The 20,650-nt window shown below is 42.0% G+C and overlaps 1 protein-coding gene across 1 annotated transcript in view; it reads left to right on the plus strand.

The window, feature by feature from the left end:
• ATF7IP (activating transcription factor 7 interacting protein) overlaps positions 1–20,650 on the plus strand; it is a 120,359-nt gene that overhangs the window by 57,471 nt on the left and 42,238 nt on the right. Inside the window, exons 3-4 of the mRNA XM_056846284.1 lie at positions 12,648–12,734; positions 13,830–13,975. Coding sequence (XP_056702262.1) covers positions 12,648–12,734; positions 13,830–13,975 — 233 coding nt within the window. The remainder of the gene's footprint in view (positions 1–12,647; positions 12,735–13,829; positions 13,976–20,650) is intronic.

Below are 20,650 nucleotides of genomic sequence, written 5' to 3' on the forward strand. Positions count from 1 at the left end.
AGCCCATCAGTGTGATGCAGGGAGACTATGAGGAAGTAACTTGTTTATGATGGAAATAGTTGTTCTGCAGTTGGCAGGCAGTAGAAAAACAGGCTGGAATATTGAGGTTCCACAGCCTATGACTCCAGGCAATCTTATTCACTGACATTAGGTAAATATCAATTATTAGTAGGGTCAGGATTGAATTCGGCGGAACCCCACAGAACAAGCCTTGAAATACCAGTTTTGGAGATGGCCTCGTAAAACAGGAGCCGAAGTGCATAGCTTTGAAACGCTCAAGATAGACTAGAAATATGATGGTAAGTATCAAATTGTGTTAAGATATTTAGGAGAATTCATAGAATTGCAGTCTTTCTGTATCTCTTTTAAGGCTGATACTCTACTGCTTCAACTAAAACTGACTGTATTTCACAGCCCAATCTGATTGAAAAAGTTCTAGAAAATTAACCTCCAGCAGTACCTTAGGCAGAATAAGTCTGTTCGTCAAAAATGTAAATTAGAGACTATGCACATTTGCAGTCTTTATCTAAAATTGACTTCTTTAGCAATATAAAAATAAGATTTAGTTTAAAATTTGTCTAATGCCTCTCTGTACAGCTCAAAGTGACTTACAAAGTATTAAGTTATTGAATGTTATTGTAAATATTCAACACAAGAAGAAGGGACATAATCCCAGCTCACAGTAAGCATGAGCCTGAGTCATCAAAAGGTCCTCTTGAAGAGCACTGTTTACAAGCTTTCTTAAAAGCAACCAGCAAAAGTGTCCTGTTCACCTTCTGTAAAACTGGTTCAGAGGGTTGGGCAATTTTGGAAAAACCTTGGAAGAAAACTACAGAGGTTCACACCTCTTAGAAGAACAATATGCAAGAGCCTATGTATCAGTTGCACTCCCTTTTTGTTGTCCTTGTTCTAAGCCTTAATGGTACATGCCTCTGCCAAAGATTTCCTTAACCGTTGGGATCAGTTTCCCATAGATAGATGCAATCAAACAAGTGGCAAAAATCATATAGGCAGCTAGTCAGCTGTACTTCTTCAGGAACCTTGTGTTTATATTCAGTTAACAAAAACTGAACCCAACAACTCTGATAAAATAGCCTAGATCTCTCAGGCTTATATTCTAATTCAGCAGTGGTATCCAATTTGGCTGACATAGAGCAATTTTATCCATAAAGTATATAACAGGTTATAGCAAGCATCAGAGCATTCTCTGTTCATCTTCATGGCCACATGCATGTGCATTCCAGCCGCGGGCTCCTATTGGAAAGCTTCTAAGATAAGTTAGCCTAGCAACTAGGAATGTTCCCCCCTCTCCTCCATCGCGCGCCGAGAGCCAACGGCTCTTCCCACCTTTTTGGACCCGTGACAGGAGGGGCAGGGGAGCATCCTTCCCTCAGTTCTCTTTCTGCTGCTGTGGTGAGAGGATGTTGGTTAGTTTTGTTCGTGTTTTCAAAGTTTTCTTCAGAATTGTGTTTCTTCTTGAGTTGTCTTTAAATCCTTTTGAGATCCTAAGGATGGCTTTCTTCAAGAAATGTAAGAGTTGTGGGACTAAAATGGCCAAAATCAACGATCATGATGATTGTCTTCTTTGTCTGGGTGAGGGCCATATCTCATCCATTTGCTGGGCCTGTGCCCTGTTCACCCCTGAAGCACATGTGGAACATGCTTCCCAACTGAAGGCAGCATTATGGGAGCAGGCAACGAAAATTCTGTCAGTCGATGGCTCAAAAGAAAAGATCTTCTTAAATGTCAATGCCCCCACCACCATCACACAAATCCCTCTCTTCAGGATCTGGCATGAAAAAGGTTGGTCCAGAGCCTCCAGTTGTTTCTTCTAAGAAGAAGAAGCTTTCTTCATCTTCTAAACACTTGAAGAGTCTGGGCCCTAAACCTTCAATTAGTGGGTTGTCGGCCCTGTCGACAATGAAAGGCAACCTCACCTCTGAGTGGTCTTTTGACTTCGATGCTTCGAGGTCAAACATCTTCCCCTTCTGAAGGAGCAGTTCCTGCGGCCCAAGGTGACTCTCGGAGATCATCACTAAGAAGATCTGACCTTCACTCGAGCTTTACTTGCCTGACTCCATCTGACCTTGGTACCCAACCATCTACATCGTTAGACCGACACCCAATGTCAACAGCTGTATCTCCGAACTGAGATCTACCTTCAACATCCCACGGAAAACACAACTCTGAGTCACGGCACTGATCGCCTCAATCGGAAGCTCAGAAGCAAGAGGATTCTTCCTCATCCTCTCGTCGTTGGGATCGAAGTCAAGAGGGACGGACTGTAGAGAAACCTAAGACCCACTCCCCTTCTAGAAGAGAGGTTCGTCTGTTTTCATCCTCAGATGATGATGTCATTGAGGTCCTGCCAGGCCACACCAATGAAGAGGACCTCTGGTAGTCAGCAAAAGTGTTTTCCAACTTAACCTTCTCCACGTTACCATCATGAATATGACGTTAACCCAGGATATTCCCAGTGGGGATCGCATCCTCCCGGGGGTTGTTGTCAGCATGCTCACCACCAATGGGATCAGGGCGACCCGTGTTGCTTGTATCCCCATAATCGCCCTTTATCCCAATGGAAGAAAGACTTGCCCTCGACTTTGACATCTAAACACTTGCCGTAACTGAGCTTCAACTCACAGTCAAAATCGGAATAGAGGTACTCCAAATCTGGACTGGCTTCAATTCCCTCTCCAGATGACATCGTTGGGGATCCCTCTCTGGTGTCCCCCAACGAGGACACTAAACCTTATTCGACGATGCTCACCTGCTTAGCTAAGGTGCTTGGCCTTGAGGTTGCTCCCTTGGACCTGATACTGAACAATCCAATTATGGAGTCCTTTACTTGACTGACTCGGGGCCAGTCCAGTTCCCATGGGTCAAGGGCATATGGCAGATTGCCGATAATTTATGGTACAAGCCTGCTTCCAATGTGGCATTGGTTTAAAAAAAAATAGAGAACCTGTACAAGATTAAACAGGATGATACCCAGTTCCTCTATCAACATCCCACCGCAAATTCTGTAGTTACCAGGGTCCTGTCATCTAAAGCCCAAGGGACAGCCTATTCGCCCCCCCCCTCAATAAAGAGGGACTGTAGTTGGACATAGGCAGAAAATTTTATTCTCCATGAGCCCTGGGTTTATGTGTGGCCAGTTTTGCAGCGCTCATGGGCTGCTATCAGATGTTCCTCTGGGACCATGTCTTCCACTTGTTAGATTTCCTTCCAGAAGTCAAGATGTCTGTGGGCAAGGTCTTAATGACTGAGGGGTCCAAGCTGGGGAAATAACCAGATCACTGTAGTTCTGTGCAGTGTAGTTCTATGCAGGCATTCTTGGCTGCGTTCATCCACCCTTTCGGGTGATGCTAAGGCACCTGTTGAGGCATTATTTAATGAGAAGACGGATGAGTGGCTGATAATATCTTTAAGGACTGGATAACAGCCCAAGGACATTGGCAGTACCCAATCGGCATCCTCATTGTCCCATAAACAGAGGTACCCCTATAAGCAACAGGGATATCAAGGTAGACTATATCGCTACCAAGCCTGCAGCTATCCCCAACACAGTAAAAGCAAACCCTTTCCCCCTCAACAGCAGGTGAAATGTTACTAATCTATGCAGAGGGGGGGGGAAAGGGGGCGATCCCCAGACTGTTCCTCCAAAAAGAAAGCCTAAGCATGACTGGCCGACCTAGCAGGGCACTATGATGTTACATTTTTTGAGAGGTTGAGCTCTTGCTTTGTTAATTGGTGTTTCATCTCTAAATATGCTTGGGTGTTTATCATTAAAAATGGTGTGAAGAGATGGATTATTTCCATCTTCTTACCCACTCTGACTTGCCATGACAAATTTCAGCCAATTAACACAAAGTTCCATCTCACAAAGGAAGCACTCTGCAATATCTAATCTTTATTATGGACATGGTCGCAAACACATGTTTCAGCCAACCAAATAGATGAGAAGCAAAAGTAAAGGGCAACAGAAACAGAATCAAAAGTCTGAATGCACCTTTCCAGTAACTCGCACGTAGAGACAAAAAGAACAATTATAATAACTGGTGTAAAGAAATAGAAGAGAACAACAAAAATGGAAGACAAGAGATCTGTTCCACAAGATCCAAGAAATCAAAGGGAAATTTAAGTCACAGTTAAGCATGCTAAAAGATCGCCAAGGGAATACATTAACTGAAGAGGACAAAATAAAGAAAAAGTGGGAACAATACATTGAAGAACTATACAGAAGAGATTAAGGGATAACAGAGTCCTTCCAAGAAGAATCTTTCGAAGAGCCTATAGTTTTAGAAACTGAAGTGAAAGCTATACTAAGAGCAATTGGGAGAAACAAGTCACCAGGAGCAGATGAAATATCAATAGAGCTGTGTTGATGGGATATCAATAGAGGCTGAATGTAAATCAGCTGGGCTGGGAGACAGGCAGAGCTGCTCACAGGGTGAGGTGAGTGCTGATTTTTTCCTTTCCTAAAACTGCTGGGGAGCATTAACTGAGGTTGCTGTGAGAGGGCTCTCTTTGAGGGAGAGTGAGTGCCTGTCGCCTAATTGGAGCCTGATTGTAGCCTGCTAAAGAGGGGTTTTTGATTGGTGCTGGGTGGAGCTTGTGTGAGAGGTGGGAACTGTGAGCATTAAATTGCAAACGCCCCTCTTCGCCAGAGGCGCAAGCCCTCTTACCCTGTGGATCGGGCAAGAATTCTGTTATCAGGACAGAGTAAGTCTGTGTGCCCTGTAGGAGTGCCAAGAGAGTTACGCTTCAGTGTGAGTTAGCAACAGGGCAAGGAAGCCAGGGCACTAGGTCCTTATTCAGTACAGGAAGGGTGCAGGATATAGAGCGCAGGACACTTTCATTTACAAGGTTAAAACACCAAAAATAAATAATTAAAATACCAGTTATGAAGATAGAAAACCAGCAGGTGTTGGGGGGCTATCCAGTATGCTGCATGGAGTGTCACGTGTATGACTGCCTGCCTGCTGGACACAACTCATGGGTGTGTGCTCAGTGCAGGGAGCTCCTGGCTCTCAAGGAGCTAGTTCACTTCCTTGAGACCAAGGTAGTTCAACTGGAGGAGTGGAGACAGGCAGAGAGAGAGAGAGGTGGATAAGGACTCCGGGGATGAAATAGTCGCATCCCAGTCTCAGAGTGACGGCTTCCTGCCAGTCACGGATTATGGAACCCTTGGTGAAGGAGGTAAGGGGATGTGGTACCTTATGAGGTAAGGGGATGTGCTACCTTAAAAGGGACCCCTTGGTGGATGAACAGATATCCTCTCGTACTGAGGATATGCCTCTGAAGGGAGGGGGGCTTGTAGTGAAAGTTTCAATCCTTAGAAATGTAGACAGCTGGGTTTCTGGTAGGCTCATGGACCGCATGGTAACTTGCCTGCCTGGTGTGAAGGTTGCAGACATTCATGTCATTTAGGTAGTTGGGTAGATAGTGCTGGGGAGGAGCCAGTGGTCGTGCTGCACATTGGCACCAAACTGTGGGGAAATGTAGTACAGAAGTCTTGGAATCCAAATTTAGGTTACTAGGCAGGAGACTAAAAGCCAGGACCTCCAAGGTAGCTTTCTCTGAAATGCTACCTGTTCCACGTGCAGGACTAGCTAGGCAAGCACAGTTGGGGAGTCTCAATGCATGAATGAGATAATGGTGTAGGGAGGAGGGCATTCGATTTGTTAGGAACTTTGCAACATTTTGGGACAAGCCAGGCCTATACAAAAGAGATGGCTCCACTTGAACCAGGATGGAACCAGACTGCTGGCGCGTAACAAAAAAGGTGGCAGAGCAGCTTTTCAACTGAATCTGGGGGGGGGGGAGTCAACAGGAGCTAAGAAGCAGACTCAATGCAAATGGACAAATGGAAAATTGCTTCTGATTGCCCACAAAGAAATGGGGTAGGCATGAAAGGGGATGATAAAGTAAAGCGGGATAGCCACTTAAGAATGCCTAAGGGCACATGCCAGTTGTTAGGAAATAAACAGCACACAAGCTCAATATTATTCACAATACTCCTACTTTTATAAGTTCAATTTTTACAAAATGTTAACACAGTATAAATACTCACTATATTCTACTATCAAATGAATGTACACACATACAAATATTTCTCTCAACTGTGGCAGTGTCCATAAGACAAAAGAGACCGCGAGTGCCAGTTCCAATAAAAGTTGGTAATTGTGAGTTCAAAAAAGACGCTGAAGGCAAGTGCGGTCGCTTCAATGAAGATCCCAGCAGCGTCCTGAAAGTGCCCCAAGGCTGCTAGTACTCTTCACCTCCCCCGGGAGGCGAAGTCGGGAGACTGGGAGGTCCCGGCGCGGCGGATGTAAGCCGCGCTCTGAAACAAACACAGGGAACGTTCTATCTGGAAACGCTTTCGCCAATCGGCTTCATCAGCCCAGCTTTCTGCCAAACGAAAAAATGTTTTCATAATGCTATCCCACAGAATACAACATAACAATTTCACAGTAAATTACATAATTTTATACGTACCATCAATATTACTTTCTGCAGACCTACACCTAGGTTTCTATGGCAGGCAGTGTGGAGGTGTTTCTATGTTAATGCTAGAAGCCTCCAAGCAAAAATGGGGGAGTTAAAGTGCATGGTTTTAAGGGAAAACATAGATATAGTGAGCATTACAGAAACCTGGTGGATGGGAAAGAACCAGTGGGATACTGTCATCCCTTTTTACAAACTCTATAGAAATGACAGAGCAGGGCATACTGGAGGGGGTGTTGCTGTGTATATCAAGGAAGGCATAGTGTCTAATAAACTAGAAACCATAAAAATGGCAGACTCATCCACAGAATCCTTGTGGGTGGTGATTCCAGGCCCCCAAAATAATTTAATATTGGGGATGGTCTATCGGCCCCCTGACCAAAAGGCTCAGGATGATCTAGAGATGTAGAATGAAATTAGGGAACCATGCAAAGGTGATGAAGTGGTAACAATGGGAGACTTTAACTACCTTCATATTGACTGGATAAATGCATGCTCCAGTCAAGCCAAAGAGATAAAGTTTCTAGACATCCTCAATGGCTGTGCCCTTGAACAGTTGGTCATGGACCCAACCAGAGGGGTGCTGATCCTGGACTTAATACTCTGTGGTGCTGCCAGCAACTTAGTGCAGGATGTGGTTGAGCCAGTTGGCAACAGCGACCACAATGACATCAAATTTTAATTTATATGTAGATGGGAAAGTGCCTGGGAAGTCTCACACAATTAACCTTTGACTCTAAAAGAGGGAACTTCTCTAAAGTGAGAAACCTGGTAAAAGGAAGTCGAAAAGAACAGGAGGGTTAAATCTCTCAAAAAGGCTTGGGGGTTACTCAAGTCCACAATACTACAGGCTCAGTGAGAATGTATAATACAGATCAGGAACGGTGGTATTAAGTCCAAGAGGTCACCACGGGTAAGGTGAAGGAAGCTATTAGAGAAAAAAAGGCTTTCTTAGAAACTGGAAGGCTTCCCCAAACGAGGCAGACAAAAGCAATCACAAACTTGCACAAAGGAAATGCAAGCAAACAATTAGAGATGCAAAAAAAGATTTTGAGGGACATATCGCTAAACACATCAAGACCAACTATAAGAAATTCTTTAAGTACATTAGGAGTAGGAAGCCAGCTAGGGAAGCCATTAGACTATTGGATGACAATGGGAGTAAAGGAGCAATAAGGGAGGATAAAGCGTTTGCCTAGAAACTAAATGAATTCTTCTCATATGTCTTCACTGTTGACGATATAGGGCACATTCCATCTCCTGAACAGAGGTTTTGGAGAGAGGTGAATGAGGGCAAATAGTGGTAACAAGGCAGGAAGTCCTAGAATGTCTAGACAAACTGCAAACTAACAAGTCACAGGGACCAGATGGTATTCATCCTAGAGTTCATCTAGAACTCAAATGGGAAATCGCTGAACTTCCAACAGTAATATGTAACATGTCCCTTAGATCAGCCTCTGTACCAGAGGACTAGAGAATGGTCAATGTAACACCCGTTTATAAAAAAGATTCCAGGGTGGACCCAGGACATTACAGTCCATTTAGCTTAATGTCTGTTCCAGGTAAAATGATGGAAAGCATTATTAAAGATCGAATTGTCGAGCATATAGAAAGGCAAGACCTGCTGAGCAAAACCCAACATGGCTTCTGTAAAGGTAGATCCTTTCTCACTAACCTTGTATTCCATGAGAGCTGTTTTATTCCATGAGTGTTTTATTCCATGAGAGCTGGCTGAAAAATAGGAAGCAAAGAGTAAGAATCAATGGTCAGTTCTCACAATGGAGGGATGTGAGCGGTGGGGTCCCTCAGGGATCTGTGTTAGGACCCGTGCTTTTCAACCTGTTCATCAGAGACCTAGAGCTGGGGATGAACAGCGAGGTGGCCAAGTTTGCATATGACACCAAATTATTTAGGGTGGTTAAAACAAAAACAGACTGTGAAGAGCTCCAAAAGATCTCTTCAAACTGGAGGAATGGGCATTTAAATGGCAAATGAGATTCAGTGTGAGCAAGTGTAAAGTGATGCATACTGGGGCAAAAAATCCCAACTTCACATATACACTGAAGGGCTCTGTGCTGGCAGCGACAGATCAAGAAAGGGATCATCAGGAGACTAGAGCAACTGCTCTATGAGGAGCGGTTAAAATGCGTAGGGCTGATTAGCTTAGAAGGAAGGCAGTTAAGGGGTCACATGATAAAGTTCTATAAAATTATGCATTGTTTGGAGAGAGTGGACCGGGATAAGCTTTTCTCCCTCATAATACTAAAATGCAGGGTCAACTGCTGAAGCTGGAGGGTGAGAGATTCAAAACTGATAAATTGTGGAACTCCCTGCCCCAGGATGTGGTGATGGCTGCCAACTTGGAAGGCTTTAAGAGGGGAGTGGACATTCACGGAGGAGAGGACTATTCATGGATACTAGTAAAAATGGATACTAGTCATGATGCATACCTATTCTCTCCAGGATCAGAAAAGCATGCCTATAATATTAGGTGCTTTGGAACACAGGCAGGATAATGCTTGTGGGCTTCTAAGGCACCTTGTTGGTCACTGTGTGAACAGACTGCTGGACTTGATGGACCTTGGACTGATGCAGCATGGCTTTTCTTGTGTTCTTAAGCTATTCCAAGCCACAACATCTTGACAAGATTATGCCAACAGATGTGGAAAACAAAACCATGGCCCATAGACTGGGAATTGTATATTTACATTCCAGTTCCAAAAAAATGAGACGTCAAAGACTGCAGCAAATGTCAAACGATCACATTAATTTCTCATGCAAGTAAAGTGATGCTCAAAACCTTACAACAAAGACTGTTACCATATATGGAATGAGAAATGCCTGATGTTCAAGCTGGGTTCAGAAAAGGAAGAGGCACTAGAGATCATATCACAAATTTACATTGGTTACTGGAGCATACAAGAGAATTTCAATGGGTATGCCATAGCATCTATCACTTTGATGTGCTCTGGACAACAGGCTACTGTTAGGACAGAATATGGAGAAACAGAATGGGTTCCTATTGGCAAAAATGTTAGATAAGAATATATTTTATCTTCCTATCTCTTCAATTTGTATTCAAAACATATCATAAGGAAAGCTGGATTAGATTTAGAGGAAAGGAGTGAAAATTGGGGGGAGGAACATTTACAATTTGAGATATGCAGAGGACACCACATTAGTGGCTAAAAATAGTGAAGACTTGAAATGACTTCTGAACGTTAAAGGAGAAAGTGCCAAAGCAGGACTACAGCTGAACATCAAGAAGACAGAAGTAATGACTACTGGAGAATTACTCAACTTTAAGGTGGACAATGAGGAAATTGAAATTGTTCAAAACTTTCTGTTCCTTAGCTCCATCATCAACCAGAAGGGCGACCGCAACCAAGAAATTAGCAGGAGGCTGAGACTGGGAAGGAGCTAGAAAAGATACAAGTGTAAGGATGTGTCACTGGCAACCAAAATTTATGCCATAGTATTATCTATTACTATATATGGGTGTGAAAGTTGGACAATGAAGAAAGGTGTTGGAGAGAGTGTTACGGATACCTGTTAATCAGGACCAGCTTAGAGCTAAGAAAGATTCAAGCCACACGGAATGTTGTATCTGGTCTCCAGAGTTACTGTTTTTTTGCAGACAAGATTCAAGCCACATGGAATGTTGTATCTGGTCTCCAGGGTTACTGTTGATTTTTGCAGACTAATGGGTGTCAACTTGGGGTGGGGAATCTGGCTCTGCAGAGGGTGATCCGTATAACTTATTAAACTGCTGGTTATTGTCTTCACTTTCCTCCGGCAGATTTCTTCAAGGTTGTTGTTTAGCTTTAAGCCCCTTGATTTCTATTAGGAGGCGTATTGTATTGTATTGTTATTTAATAGAGTGTAGGTTGTGAGATGGGGAGGGGGGAAGGAATTATTTTTGTTGGTGGATATTATTTGACTGGATTAAAGTTGTTTAGGGGTGATAGTATCTGCCGTACTATGTTGATGTGGTCAGCCAGGGTGAAGAGGGTCGGAAGTAGTTGTGATTCGTATGTGGGAGGTTGGTGCTTTGCAGCGCATAAAATGGACCTGGTTTGCATGACTGAGACCTGTGTGGGAGGACAAGACAGGTGCGCTGAAAGCGCGCCCCCTCCCCCAGGTTTTTTCAGTCCTCCATCAGTCCCAGACAGTGGGCTAGGGGGTGGTGATGCTCATCTGGGAGTTTTTCTCCTTCAGGGCACTCCCCATCCCAAAGATCTCTGACATAGATTGTGTTGGTCTAGTGTGGGAAGCTGAGGAGAGTTTGGCTATCTGTCTGGTGTACCAGCTGCCTAGCGTACCAGCAGATACCCTGTCTGGCCTGTTGGAGGCGGTATTGAGCTGGGCCTTGGAGTTTCCCAGACTGATAGCCTTGGAGTTTTCAGTGTCCATGCCCATGTGGCCTCATCATCTTAGGCTGTGGACCTAGTGTCTTCCATGGCAGCACTAGGATTCTCCCAGGTTGTTTTGGGCACACATCAAGCAAGCCACCCACTAGATTTGATCTTTGGCATGGATGTAGATGTGGGTCTGATGTCTATTGATAGTGTGCTATGGTCTGACCACTTTGCCTTGAAGGCCCGGCTGGGTTTTCCAACCTCTCCCCGCTTAGGTGTCGAGCAGAATTACAATCACCCGTAGATACTTATGGATCCAATTGGTTTCCAGAACGCTTTGAGGGATCTGATACCCCCTGGTGATTCCTTATATGAGCTGGTGGATGACTGGCATGGCCGTCTTTCTGAAGTCATCGGTGGAATTACTCCCTGATGTCCTCTTTGCCCTGTCTTAATTGAGCCCCGTAATACACCATGGAGCTACGGTGGAAAAACAGGGAGCTTAGACGACTAAAGCAGGTTTGACATCAAACTCAGGATGAAGCCACAAGAACATCTTATGGAATGTTTATGAAATCCTATGAGGTGGCAGTGAAGGCTGCAAAAAAGAGTTACTTTGTGACCTCCATTGCATCCACTTGCTCCCACCCAGCACAATTGTTCAGAGTAATTAGGTCTTTTACATCCCTCTGAGAGGGATCTCAAAATGTTATTAATTCAGCTTTTAGCTGTGAGGCTTTTTCAAACCATTTTACAGATAAAATCTTGTTGCTTCTCCAGGACCTTCCTGCAAATGTTAATGCAGCTAGTGAACTGGAGGCCCTTTGGCTGTCTTCTGGTCCTGGGTGCTGTGAAGCCCACCACATGCCTCTTAGATCCATGCCCTTCAATGGCTGGTTAAAGCTAGTGTGGTGATGCGGTATGAGCTCCCCTGATGGACATTATCAATCTGTCCCGAAGTCTCTCTTTAGCAGGCCACCACCATGAGTAGGAAATAGTATAGAGCCAGATTTTTTGTATGTATATTTGCCTGTCTTCCATTTTTGAAGATAGGGAGCAATTAAAAAATTGATCTAGCCGGGGTGTATCTTCCTCACAAATGATTTCTTGGCATGGTCACTTGCTCGTACCACGCTTTTGAATCCCCAGTTGTATCTGACTTACCAGCTCCATAAGGTAGCCCTGGATAACTGTTGGTAACTCTGAGGTTTTATGGACACAACGTATTTCTGCATTTTTTTGTTGGCATCAGAATCATGTTGAGCACAGAGGTTCTGTACATCTTCCATCCCTCCACATTTTTTCAGTTGCTACATTGGTTTTATTTTCTTTCAGACATGCCTTTAAAAAATAATTTTTGAGTGAGGGTGCTGTTGTCATCAGTGGTGTCACTGCACCAGTGCTCCCTTTTTCTTTTTGTTGTTGCATGCGCTAGAAGAGGGTTTGGGGGGACTTGTTATAACTTTCAATTCTGGTGGGGACCAACCAGAAAGCAGCCCCACTTCATCCTACTCAGTCTGCTACAATTCTCATGTGTGTGCATGCCAAGACCCTCTTTGCAAAAGTAGCAGGAATAAATGCTCAGCAATGTGTATGTTTGAGCAGTTTAATATAGACAGAGGACTGTATAGTGCCTTTGGATTTTAAAACCAACGTTCTAAGTTTTTCTTTTTGCATTTACCATGATTTCAAATGCTCACAGAAGTAACTGCCAAGACCTTTCAGAACAAATGAGAAGCTTTTGGTCAATAAGGTAAAATAATTTGATCTTTCTCACAGAAGGTAGAGAGGAGGCAAAAGAAAAAGAACTGGGAAAAGCAGAAGAAAAAGAACAAGAGAAGGAGGAAGAGAGACCTCTAGAAAGAAGTATGTATGGCAGAAAAGACATAATACATTTGTTCCAGTGATATCGAAGTATTTCTATAAAATTAATGTCTATTTATAATTTCATATTTCGTACTGTACTGTAATGTTTTATTAGAATATGGTTGTATAAGATACAAAGATACCTTGTTAATTCTCAGCATCTCTGTGCTGTAGTGATTAGGTTATTTTGGAAATTTTAAGAACCCTAAAATGACTGCAGTCTCTTTTGTCTTCTTTATTTTACTTACATGTAGTAAACAAAACAGGTATGCCATGTTAGTTTTATATGTTATATACATATCTCATTTTTTTCCAGTAGCCAAATATGAACTAAAAAAAGATTTTTGTGTTGATGTTTGTCCCTCCAAAGAAGCTCAGGGTGGTGTACAATATTATACCCACTTTATCCTCACAATATGCCTGTGAGGTAGGTTAGGCTAAAAGCCAGTAAGTGGTGCAAGATCTGCCAAAGATATTTCGTGGCAGAACTTAGCAGCTGCTCAGTTTGACTGGTATTGTATTTATCCATCATTAATCAATTTTATTAAACAATGCATTTTTAGAAATGGAAAACTTTCCACAAAATATAGTAGCACAAGGGTTTCCACCTTACAATATTGCTATATAGAGTGGGTGCATATGAGACAGAAGAAACTGCTTGTTCTTTGAATCTATTCCCTGTACATTACCACATAGAATATAAGCCATTATTGCTATTTGTTCTCTTCCCTTCTCTCTTCTAGCCGATATTGTTAATGTGTTGTTTTGAGATAAAGTACACCTAACAGTGCCCAGTAAGGGCCACCAAAGCAGCTAGTAGTCCAAACAAAACATGAAAATAATTAAAACCAAAACTAAAAGTACATATTACAGTACACAGTACAGTAATTAAAACATTAAAAGACTGTCCCAGATGCTAGGGGAATAATCTTGTCTTCATTTTCCATGACAGTGAATATTTTAATGAAAAAGGTGTTTTCCCTAATAATTTTCGGTAACCCTTGAATAGATATATGCATCAAAACAAATAATATATTGGTGATCAATAGGTCTTACTGTCTGTTGCATTTTTAAGACTCTATCATGTGCTTCTAGGTGAGGCATCAAGAAGGAAGCGTTCCAAATCAGAGGATATGGACACAGTCCATTCTAAACGCCGTCGATATATGGGAGAAGAGTATGAAGCAGAATTTGAAGTAAAAATTACAACCAGAGGGGATGTTAATCAGAGATTAGAAAAGGTAGAGTGGTAGAGTTTATCTCCTCCTTTGTTGAAGACATTTGCCTTTACTGCAAAGCATTTTTGTTTTATTTTTTATGTTAAAGCACATTGGCTCAGCTGTGTGTATGTGTGTGTTAAGTGCCATCAGGTTGGTTCTGACTCATGGTGACCCTATGAATCAGTGTCCTATCCTTAACAGCCTTGCTCAGATCTTGCAAATTGAGGGCCATGGCTTCCTTTAGAGAGTCAATCCATCTCTTGTTGGGTCTTGCTCTGTTCCTGCTGCCTTCAACTTTTCCTAGCATGATTGTCTTTTCCAGTGACTCTTGTCTTTTCATAATGTGACCAAAGTATGACAGCCTCAGTTTAATCATTTTAGCTTCTAGAGTCAGTTCAGGCTTGATTTGATCTATAATCCACTGATTTGGTTTTTTGGCAGTCCTCAGTATCCGTAACACTCTCCTCCAACACCACATTTCAAAGGAATCTACTTTCTTCCTGTCAGCATTCTTCATTGTCTGCATAGATCCAGGAGGTCTTCTAGAGAAGGTCTTCAATACCTTCTAAACCTGGTTCAGGGGGTCTTCCATCCGCCATTAGGATCCATTTAGCAGCCAAAGCCTGCTTCTACACACACACTGAGGAAAAATCTTTATTCGCCCAAAGGGAATCCTAATTATTCTTAAAAGGTTTATTAAACCAATTTCCCCTGGTTCAACTTTCAGTTTCCCAGTGGAGCCTGTCACTGGTATTATGAAAATTCATAGGCAAGCTGTGTGAGCCTAGGGGCAACTGGCCCCCTGTGTCTACTCACCATGAAAACAATATTCCTTGTCACCATCATATCAGCCAGAAGGGTCAGCAAACTTCAGGTGCTACAACACAACCCTCCTTTCCTAAAAATCTTGGACATTAGAGTAGTTCTTCAGACCACGCTTCAATTCTTCCCTAAAATGACTTCTAAGCTCCACCTGAACTAGGATATCATTCTGCCAGTACTATACCTGGAGCCACAGGACAAGAAAGAGCAAGAGTACTGTCTCAATGTACATAGAGTGCTCCTCTTTTATGTGGACAGGACAAAACTTGGGAAAACAGCGTGGGGGGTGGAGCCCCCTCAGGCATTTTTGAGCTTCAAAAATATCTCCATGGCAGGCCTGCACACATGCATTACCCATGCTCGATGAACAACTTACAGATAAACGCAACCCTGTTTTCACCCAGGCAACGAACACCTAAAGGGAAGTCTTGACGAAACTGGTCCTCGTTACTGCAAGATTGGACATAGTTCAGTTCTCCATTAAGTGATGGTCTCTTCCATCTTTGAAGTGCAACCTTTGGCTAAACTGTTGGCAAGTAACCTTGCTTCCACCCCATTTCTAGATGTCAGGATATTTGGAAACTCACTCAAGGATGTATTTGATGCAGAGGAGGAGCAGGTGCTTTCTTTTACTCATCAGAAATAAGAAAGCAGACATGACAGGGGAGTTAACGACTGTTTGCATCCCTTTAAGACTCCATCTAGACAAAGGGACTTCAGTTGTCTGGCCAGCTTCAGGCAGTGGCCATTCACCCAACAACAAACTTGAACAATCAGACTAGGTCCCAGAAAAACAAACAAAACATATAGTCACGGTGCTGCCCTGCTGATTGGGGGAAGACTGTGTCACTTCAGCCACAAGTGACTGCACTCTACCTTCGATGGGTGCATCTGTTCAATCATATTTCTGAGCTGTCCTCTGGAACTCTCCCAGACAGATTCCTGATCTCTCCCAGATCAAAGCAAACAGAGAAGCACCACAGCACTCAGTGGACCAGTCGTTTTGAGCCTGAAGGTACCTTTGGAATTCTGACACATGGTGGTGGGCACAACCACAAAATAGCTGTTGGAGCAGGAGTTAACCACAAAATGTGAAGGAGTGTGGTCATGCATAGCTGTAATAATACCTCTTCAACATTTCAGGCAGAAACTCTGTTTAAACAGGATGCCTTTTTAAATTAACATATTGTTTAAAAATATTTTCTTGTATATACGCAACTTATTTTCAGTCACACAGTGAATATCCTTGTGCTGTGGTGACAGCTGCTACCAAATCAACTTTTTAAAAATCTGCAGACATAACTCCAGTGGCCAGTTAGAAGCCCAGCTGGGCAAAGCCCCACTTGGTTCTACCTACTTTGTAAAAACATTTGGTGAGTGACATGAGCTAGGGATCCCTGCAGTAAACTGTACATCATCTCTTACAAGTCATGGCGGACCCCTTATTGGAGAAAAGTAATATATTTTCCATTCATCTTGAAATACTGTAATAGGTCTTTTATTTGTATAGTTCATTAGTTTTGACATTACTGCATATTCAGCTAGTTTACTTTCCCAGTCCTCTCAGCATGGGCATTCTTCTGATTTCCATTTTGCTGCAAATATAATTCTGGCCACTGTTATCATATAGCTAAACAATTCTTCCCAAAATTTTGGAATATTTTTTGGCAAAACACCAAATAACATACTCTTAGCTTCCATAATGTATTTAAATTTTGAATTTTTCTGGATTTCAGCATATTATTTCTTTCTTGCCTTTCCTTTTTTTTTTTGGTCTTTTTACACATCCACCACATACAATAAAAAGTACCATCCACTTCTTTACATCCAGCATTTTCCTTTATAGTTCTTGTCCATCTTCTCAATATCCTTTGGAGTAATATGTCACCAATAAAACATCTTGTACCAGTTTTCTCTTAATATTTGACTGGCTATACATTTTATGTCTTTCGTCCATAAGGATTCCCATTGTTGGAAAGCTATTTCCTCAACATTTTGCATACATGTCACCACACACATTTTAACTTGTTCTGTTTCTGTATCAAATTGAAGTAATAGCTTATAAATTCATCCTAATAAATGTTTTTTTTTTGCTGCGTTATCACAATTTCAAATTCAGTCAGCTCTCATATTACCCCTCTTCCCGTGTGAATGTCCTTTTTAAATCTGGAAACTAGTTGAAAATATAATAATCGTACTTTTTTGCCTTCGTCTTTTCCCAAGAGTTAATTTCTTAAGAGTTTATCATATCTCCATATGTTATAAAATCATTATTTTTTCTCACATTCTTATAATAATATACGTCTGAGGGGGACATTAATGGGGATATTGGAGGGCTAATTCTTCGGGAAGATTCCCAAATTCTGAACACATTGCAATACATTCATTTTTATTGTAGAAATTCTTCCTGGACATGCCATTTTTAGCTTAGACTGTCTCTGCAGGTACTCTTGTATCGTCACCCACATTGTTTTATAACCATCTTTAAATAGTGAACCATCTTTAAATAGTGTGTCATTTTGTCCGGTCAGGGTTTGAAGTTTGTGTGTGTGTGTGTTTGTGTGTGTGAAATGCCATCAAGTCGCAGCCGACTTATGGCGACCCGTTTTTGGGGTTTTCATGGCAAGAGACTAACAGAGGTGGTTTGCCAGTGCCTTCCTCTGCATAGCAACCCTGGTATTCCTTGGTGGTCCCCCATCCAAATACTAACCAGGGCTGACCCTGCTTAGCTTCTGAGATCTTGATGAGATCAGGCTAGCCTGGGCCATCCAGGTCATGGCTGCGCACCCTGTAATCTTTCTGATATCTTCCTCTTCCTGTTTTGTTAAAAAAAATTAACGTTATTTTCGTCTTTTTCCTGTTGGTTTTATAACCTGAAAGAGATCCAGATATTTCAGTGTTCCATTACATATTGCATCAACAAGGGGATTTGAGATTGTGAGCACCACATCATCAATGTAACTTTTCATTTTAAACTCTTCTCCATCCACTTTCAATCCTTTAATTCTAGAGTCTTGTCTGATCTTAGTGGCCAGCACTTCTAGTGCAAAATAAATAAAAGTGGAGATAATGGACATCCTCAACATATTCTTTTTTCCATGCTGTTTTGTATAAATACTCTGTATCCAGTTCCAGAATCTTGATCTGCAACTTAAACTTTCAAGTGTTTTTAATTTTAAAGGCCACGTTATATTGTCAAATGCCTTTTCAGCATCCAAGACCATAAACACTGCATTTTTCTCCTTCCCCTCCCACAAATTGTTGCATTAATCATGAATCGTACATTGTCTTTCATGAATCTCTTTGATACAAAGCCAGTCTGATCTGTATGAATTAGTTTTATTATACATTTCCTCAGTCTCTCTCTATTTAATACACATCCAAATTAATGTCTCGATAGGAAAAAAAGAAAAAAGAGTATAGTCTAGTTGCAAAAAAGAAAAAAGGGGGGTCTTCCAACAGTCTAGAAACGTTATTGACATGGGAGCAAGTGGATAAGCAGTTCTCCAGGACACACCACCAGAACTCTTGCTTTATAGAAAACAGTGTTGTTTAATTTACAGTGCACAAATACGAAAGACAAACCGTCACATATACTTCTCTTCCACTACTACTTCCCAACCGCACCAACACAGAGTTGCATAAGCCTATATACATTCCCAGCACCTGATACCAATTAGGCCACCTGTAGACCTGGCCACAGTATTACATCACCTTACTGCTTTAAACTGGTTAGATGCAGTTCACCTGGGACCATGCAAGGCTATTGCTCCCTCTTGCATCAGCTTAGATGTCCCAGATCTGACAGCTACCTGTCAGCTTTCTCTGTCAGATTATTATGATCAACTTGATACTCTGACACTCCTTCTCAAGTTATTATAATAATGTGACCAACTGTTTAAATCTGTCACTACTCACAGCTTTAGTGAACAAATCAGCCATGTTCTTTTCACCTGCACACTTAATATATACTTTATTCCTGTTTATCGCATCAGCCACATTCTGATATCTGATTCTGATATGTCTGCTTTTGCAACATTGTTCATTTTCTAGTTGCATCGCCGCAGCATTATCAGTATATATTTTCACAGGTACAGTTACATTCAGTTCTTTTAACAAATACAAGAACCATTCTAACTGCGTTATTGTTTCACTTATTGCGCTGTACTCAGCTTCACAAGTACTCATTGCAACAAATGATTGTGTAACAGATTTCCAGTGAATGAGAGCTTTACCAAAAAATAGCGCATACCCTGTGGTAGACCTTGCTTTTCCCTGGTCTGCCCATGATGCGTCAGAATAAGCAACCAGCTCCCCATTACTAACTCTCAGGCACAGCTTTCTGTGCATAGATCCTTTCAGGTATCTTAGCACCCTCTTTGCTCCCTTCCAATCAGTTACTGTTGGTGACACACATTTCTTACTTAGGCAATTCACTGCCTGATAAATGTCTGGTCTAGACCAAGTTGTTAGATACAGCAGACTTCCCACCAAAGACTGATACATAGTGTTCTCACATCCTGCATGTATTTCTGTTTCACCACTCACAAAACCAGTTACCATAGGAGAATCCACAACATTTGCATCTACCATTTTAAACTTTTCCAGTAGCTGTTGTATTTTGTCAGGCTGAGATAAGAAAACATCCCATCTTCATCTTCTTATTTTAACACCTAGGTAATTACTGATTCTGCACAGACATTTCAGCTTAAAGTGTTCTCCTAATTGCTTTTCAAACTGTTCTATGTCACCTTTATTGTTAGCCATTAAACACAAATCATCCACGTACGCCATCACAAAGACCTCCTTCTGTCCTGAGTATTTGGAAAACAAACACGAATCTGACACGCTCTGTTTGAATCCTAATTGTTTTATGGCATCAGTTAGGCAATGATTCCACTCTCTTGCTGACTGATGTAGGCCATACAATGCCTTGTTTAGCTTCAGGACCATGCTTTCCTGCTTTAACTCAAAGCCAGGGATTTGCTGCATGAGGAATTCAGTCTCACATCCAGGTGCAGCCAATTTCCAAACCACCACCTGGTAGATTAGTGTGAGAATACCTTAAGCTATTGCAATGCTTCCAGTTCAACTTTCCTAGCTCTGAACCACAATAGTTTATCTCTTTCATTTTCAGCTAATATACTTTCATAGCTCCCAGGTTCATAGCTCTCAGCATCCATATTGCAAACATAATCACAATAATCAAAACCAAACTTTTTAGGCGGCACACTTTGGTGCTGCATTCAGACCTCCTGACCTCAGTTTCTTCAGAACTCCCTCCTTCTGAAGAAACAGAACTCTCTCCTTCTGAGGTTTCAGAACTTTTTACACTCTCCCTTCTAGGAGTCCTAGCCGGAGAACCACCGTTATCGCTGGCTTCCAGCTGCTCATTAATTGCCATAAATACCATGTCAGACACCTTATCTGAGCCATGCAACCTTGCCCAATTAAATGATTCACCAAAATTAGCAGAATGGCTAATGGTAATCCGGTTGTTTATATCAGCAAAACGATAAGATTTTGCAGCATTTTGATACCCAAGGAATAAAAGCAGTTTGGACTTTTTCCCTCCTCCCCTCCTTAACTTTAAAGGTACATTTACCCATGCCTTGGCACCAAACACTCAAATGTTTCAAGGATGGATTCCTTTTATACAAAGCTGTATAGGGGATGTTAGCAATGCTTGATGTCCACAGTCTATTAATGAGGTAATTAGAAACCTTAATTGCCTCTGCCCAAAAACTAGGCTTTAGATTAGCATCCTCCAACAGAGATTGCAGCATGGATTTTAAATATCCTATCCATCTTTCTGCAATTCCATTTTCCTGAGGGACACAAGGGTTAGCAAGTCTGTGCTGAATCCCTTTGCTC

Source organism: Euleptes europaea, chromosome 3 (assembly GCF_029931775.1).
Source record: "Euleptes europaea isolate rEulEur1 chromosome 3, rEulEur1.hap1, whole genome shotgun sequence".
Taxonomy (NCBI): domain Eukaryota; kingdom Metazoa; phylum Chordata; class Lepidosauria; order Squamata; family Sphaerodactylidae; genus Euleptes; species Euleptes europaea.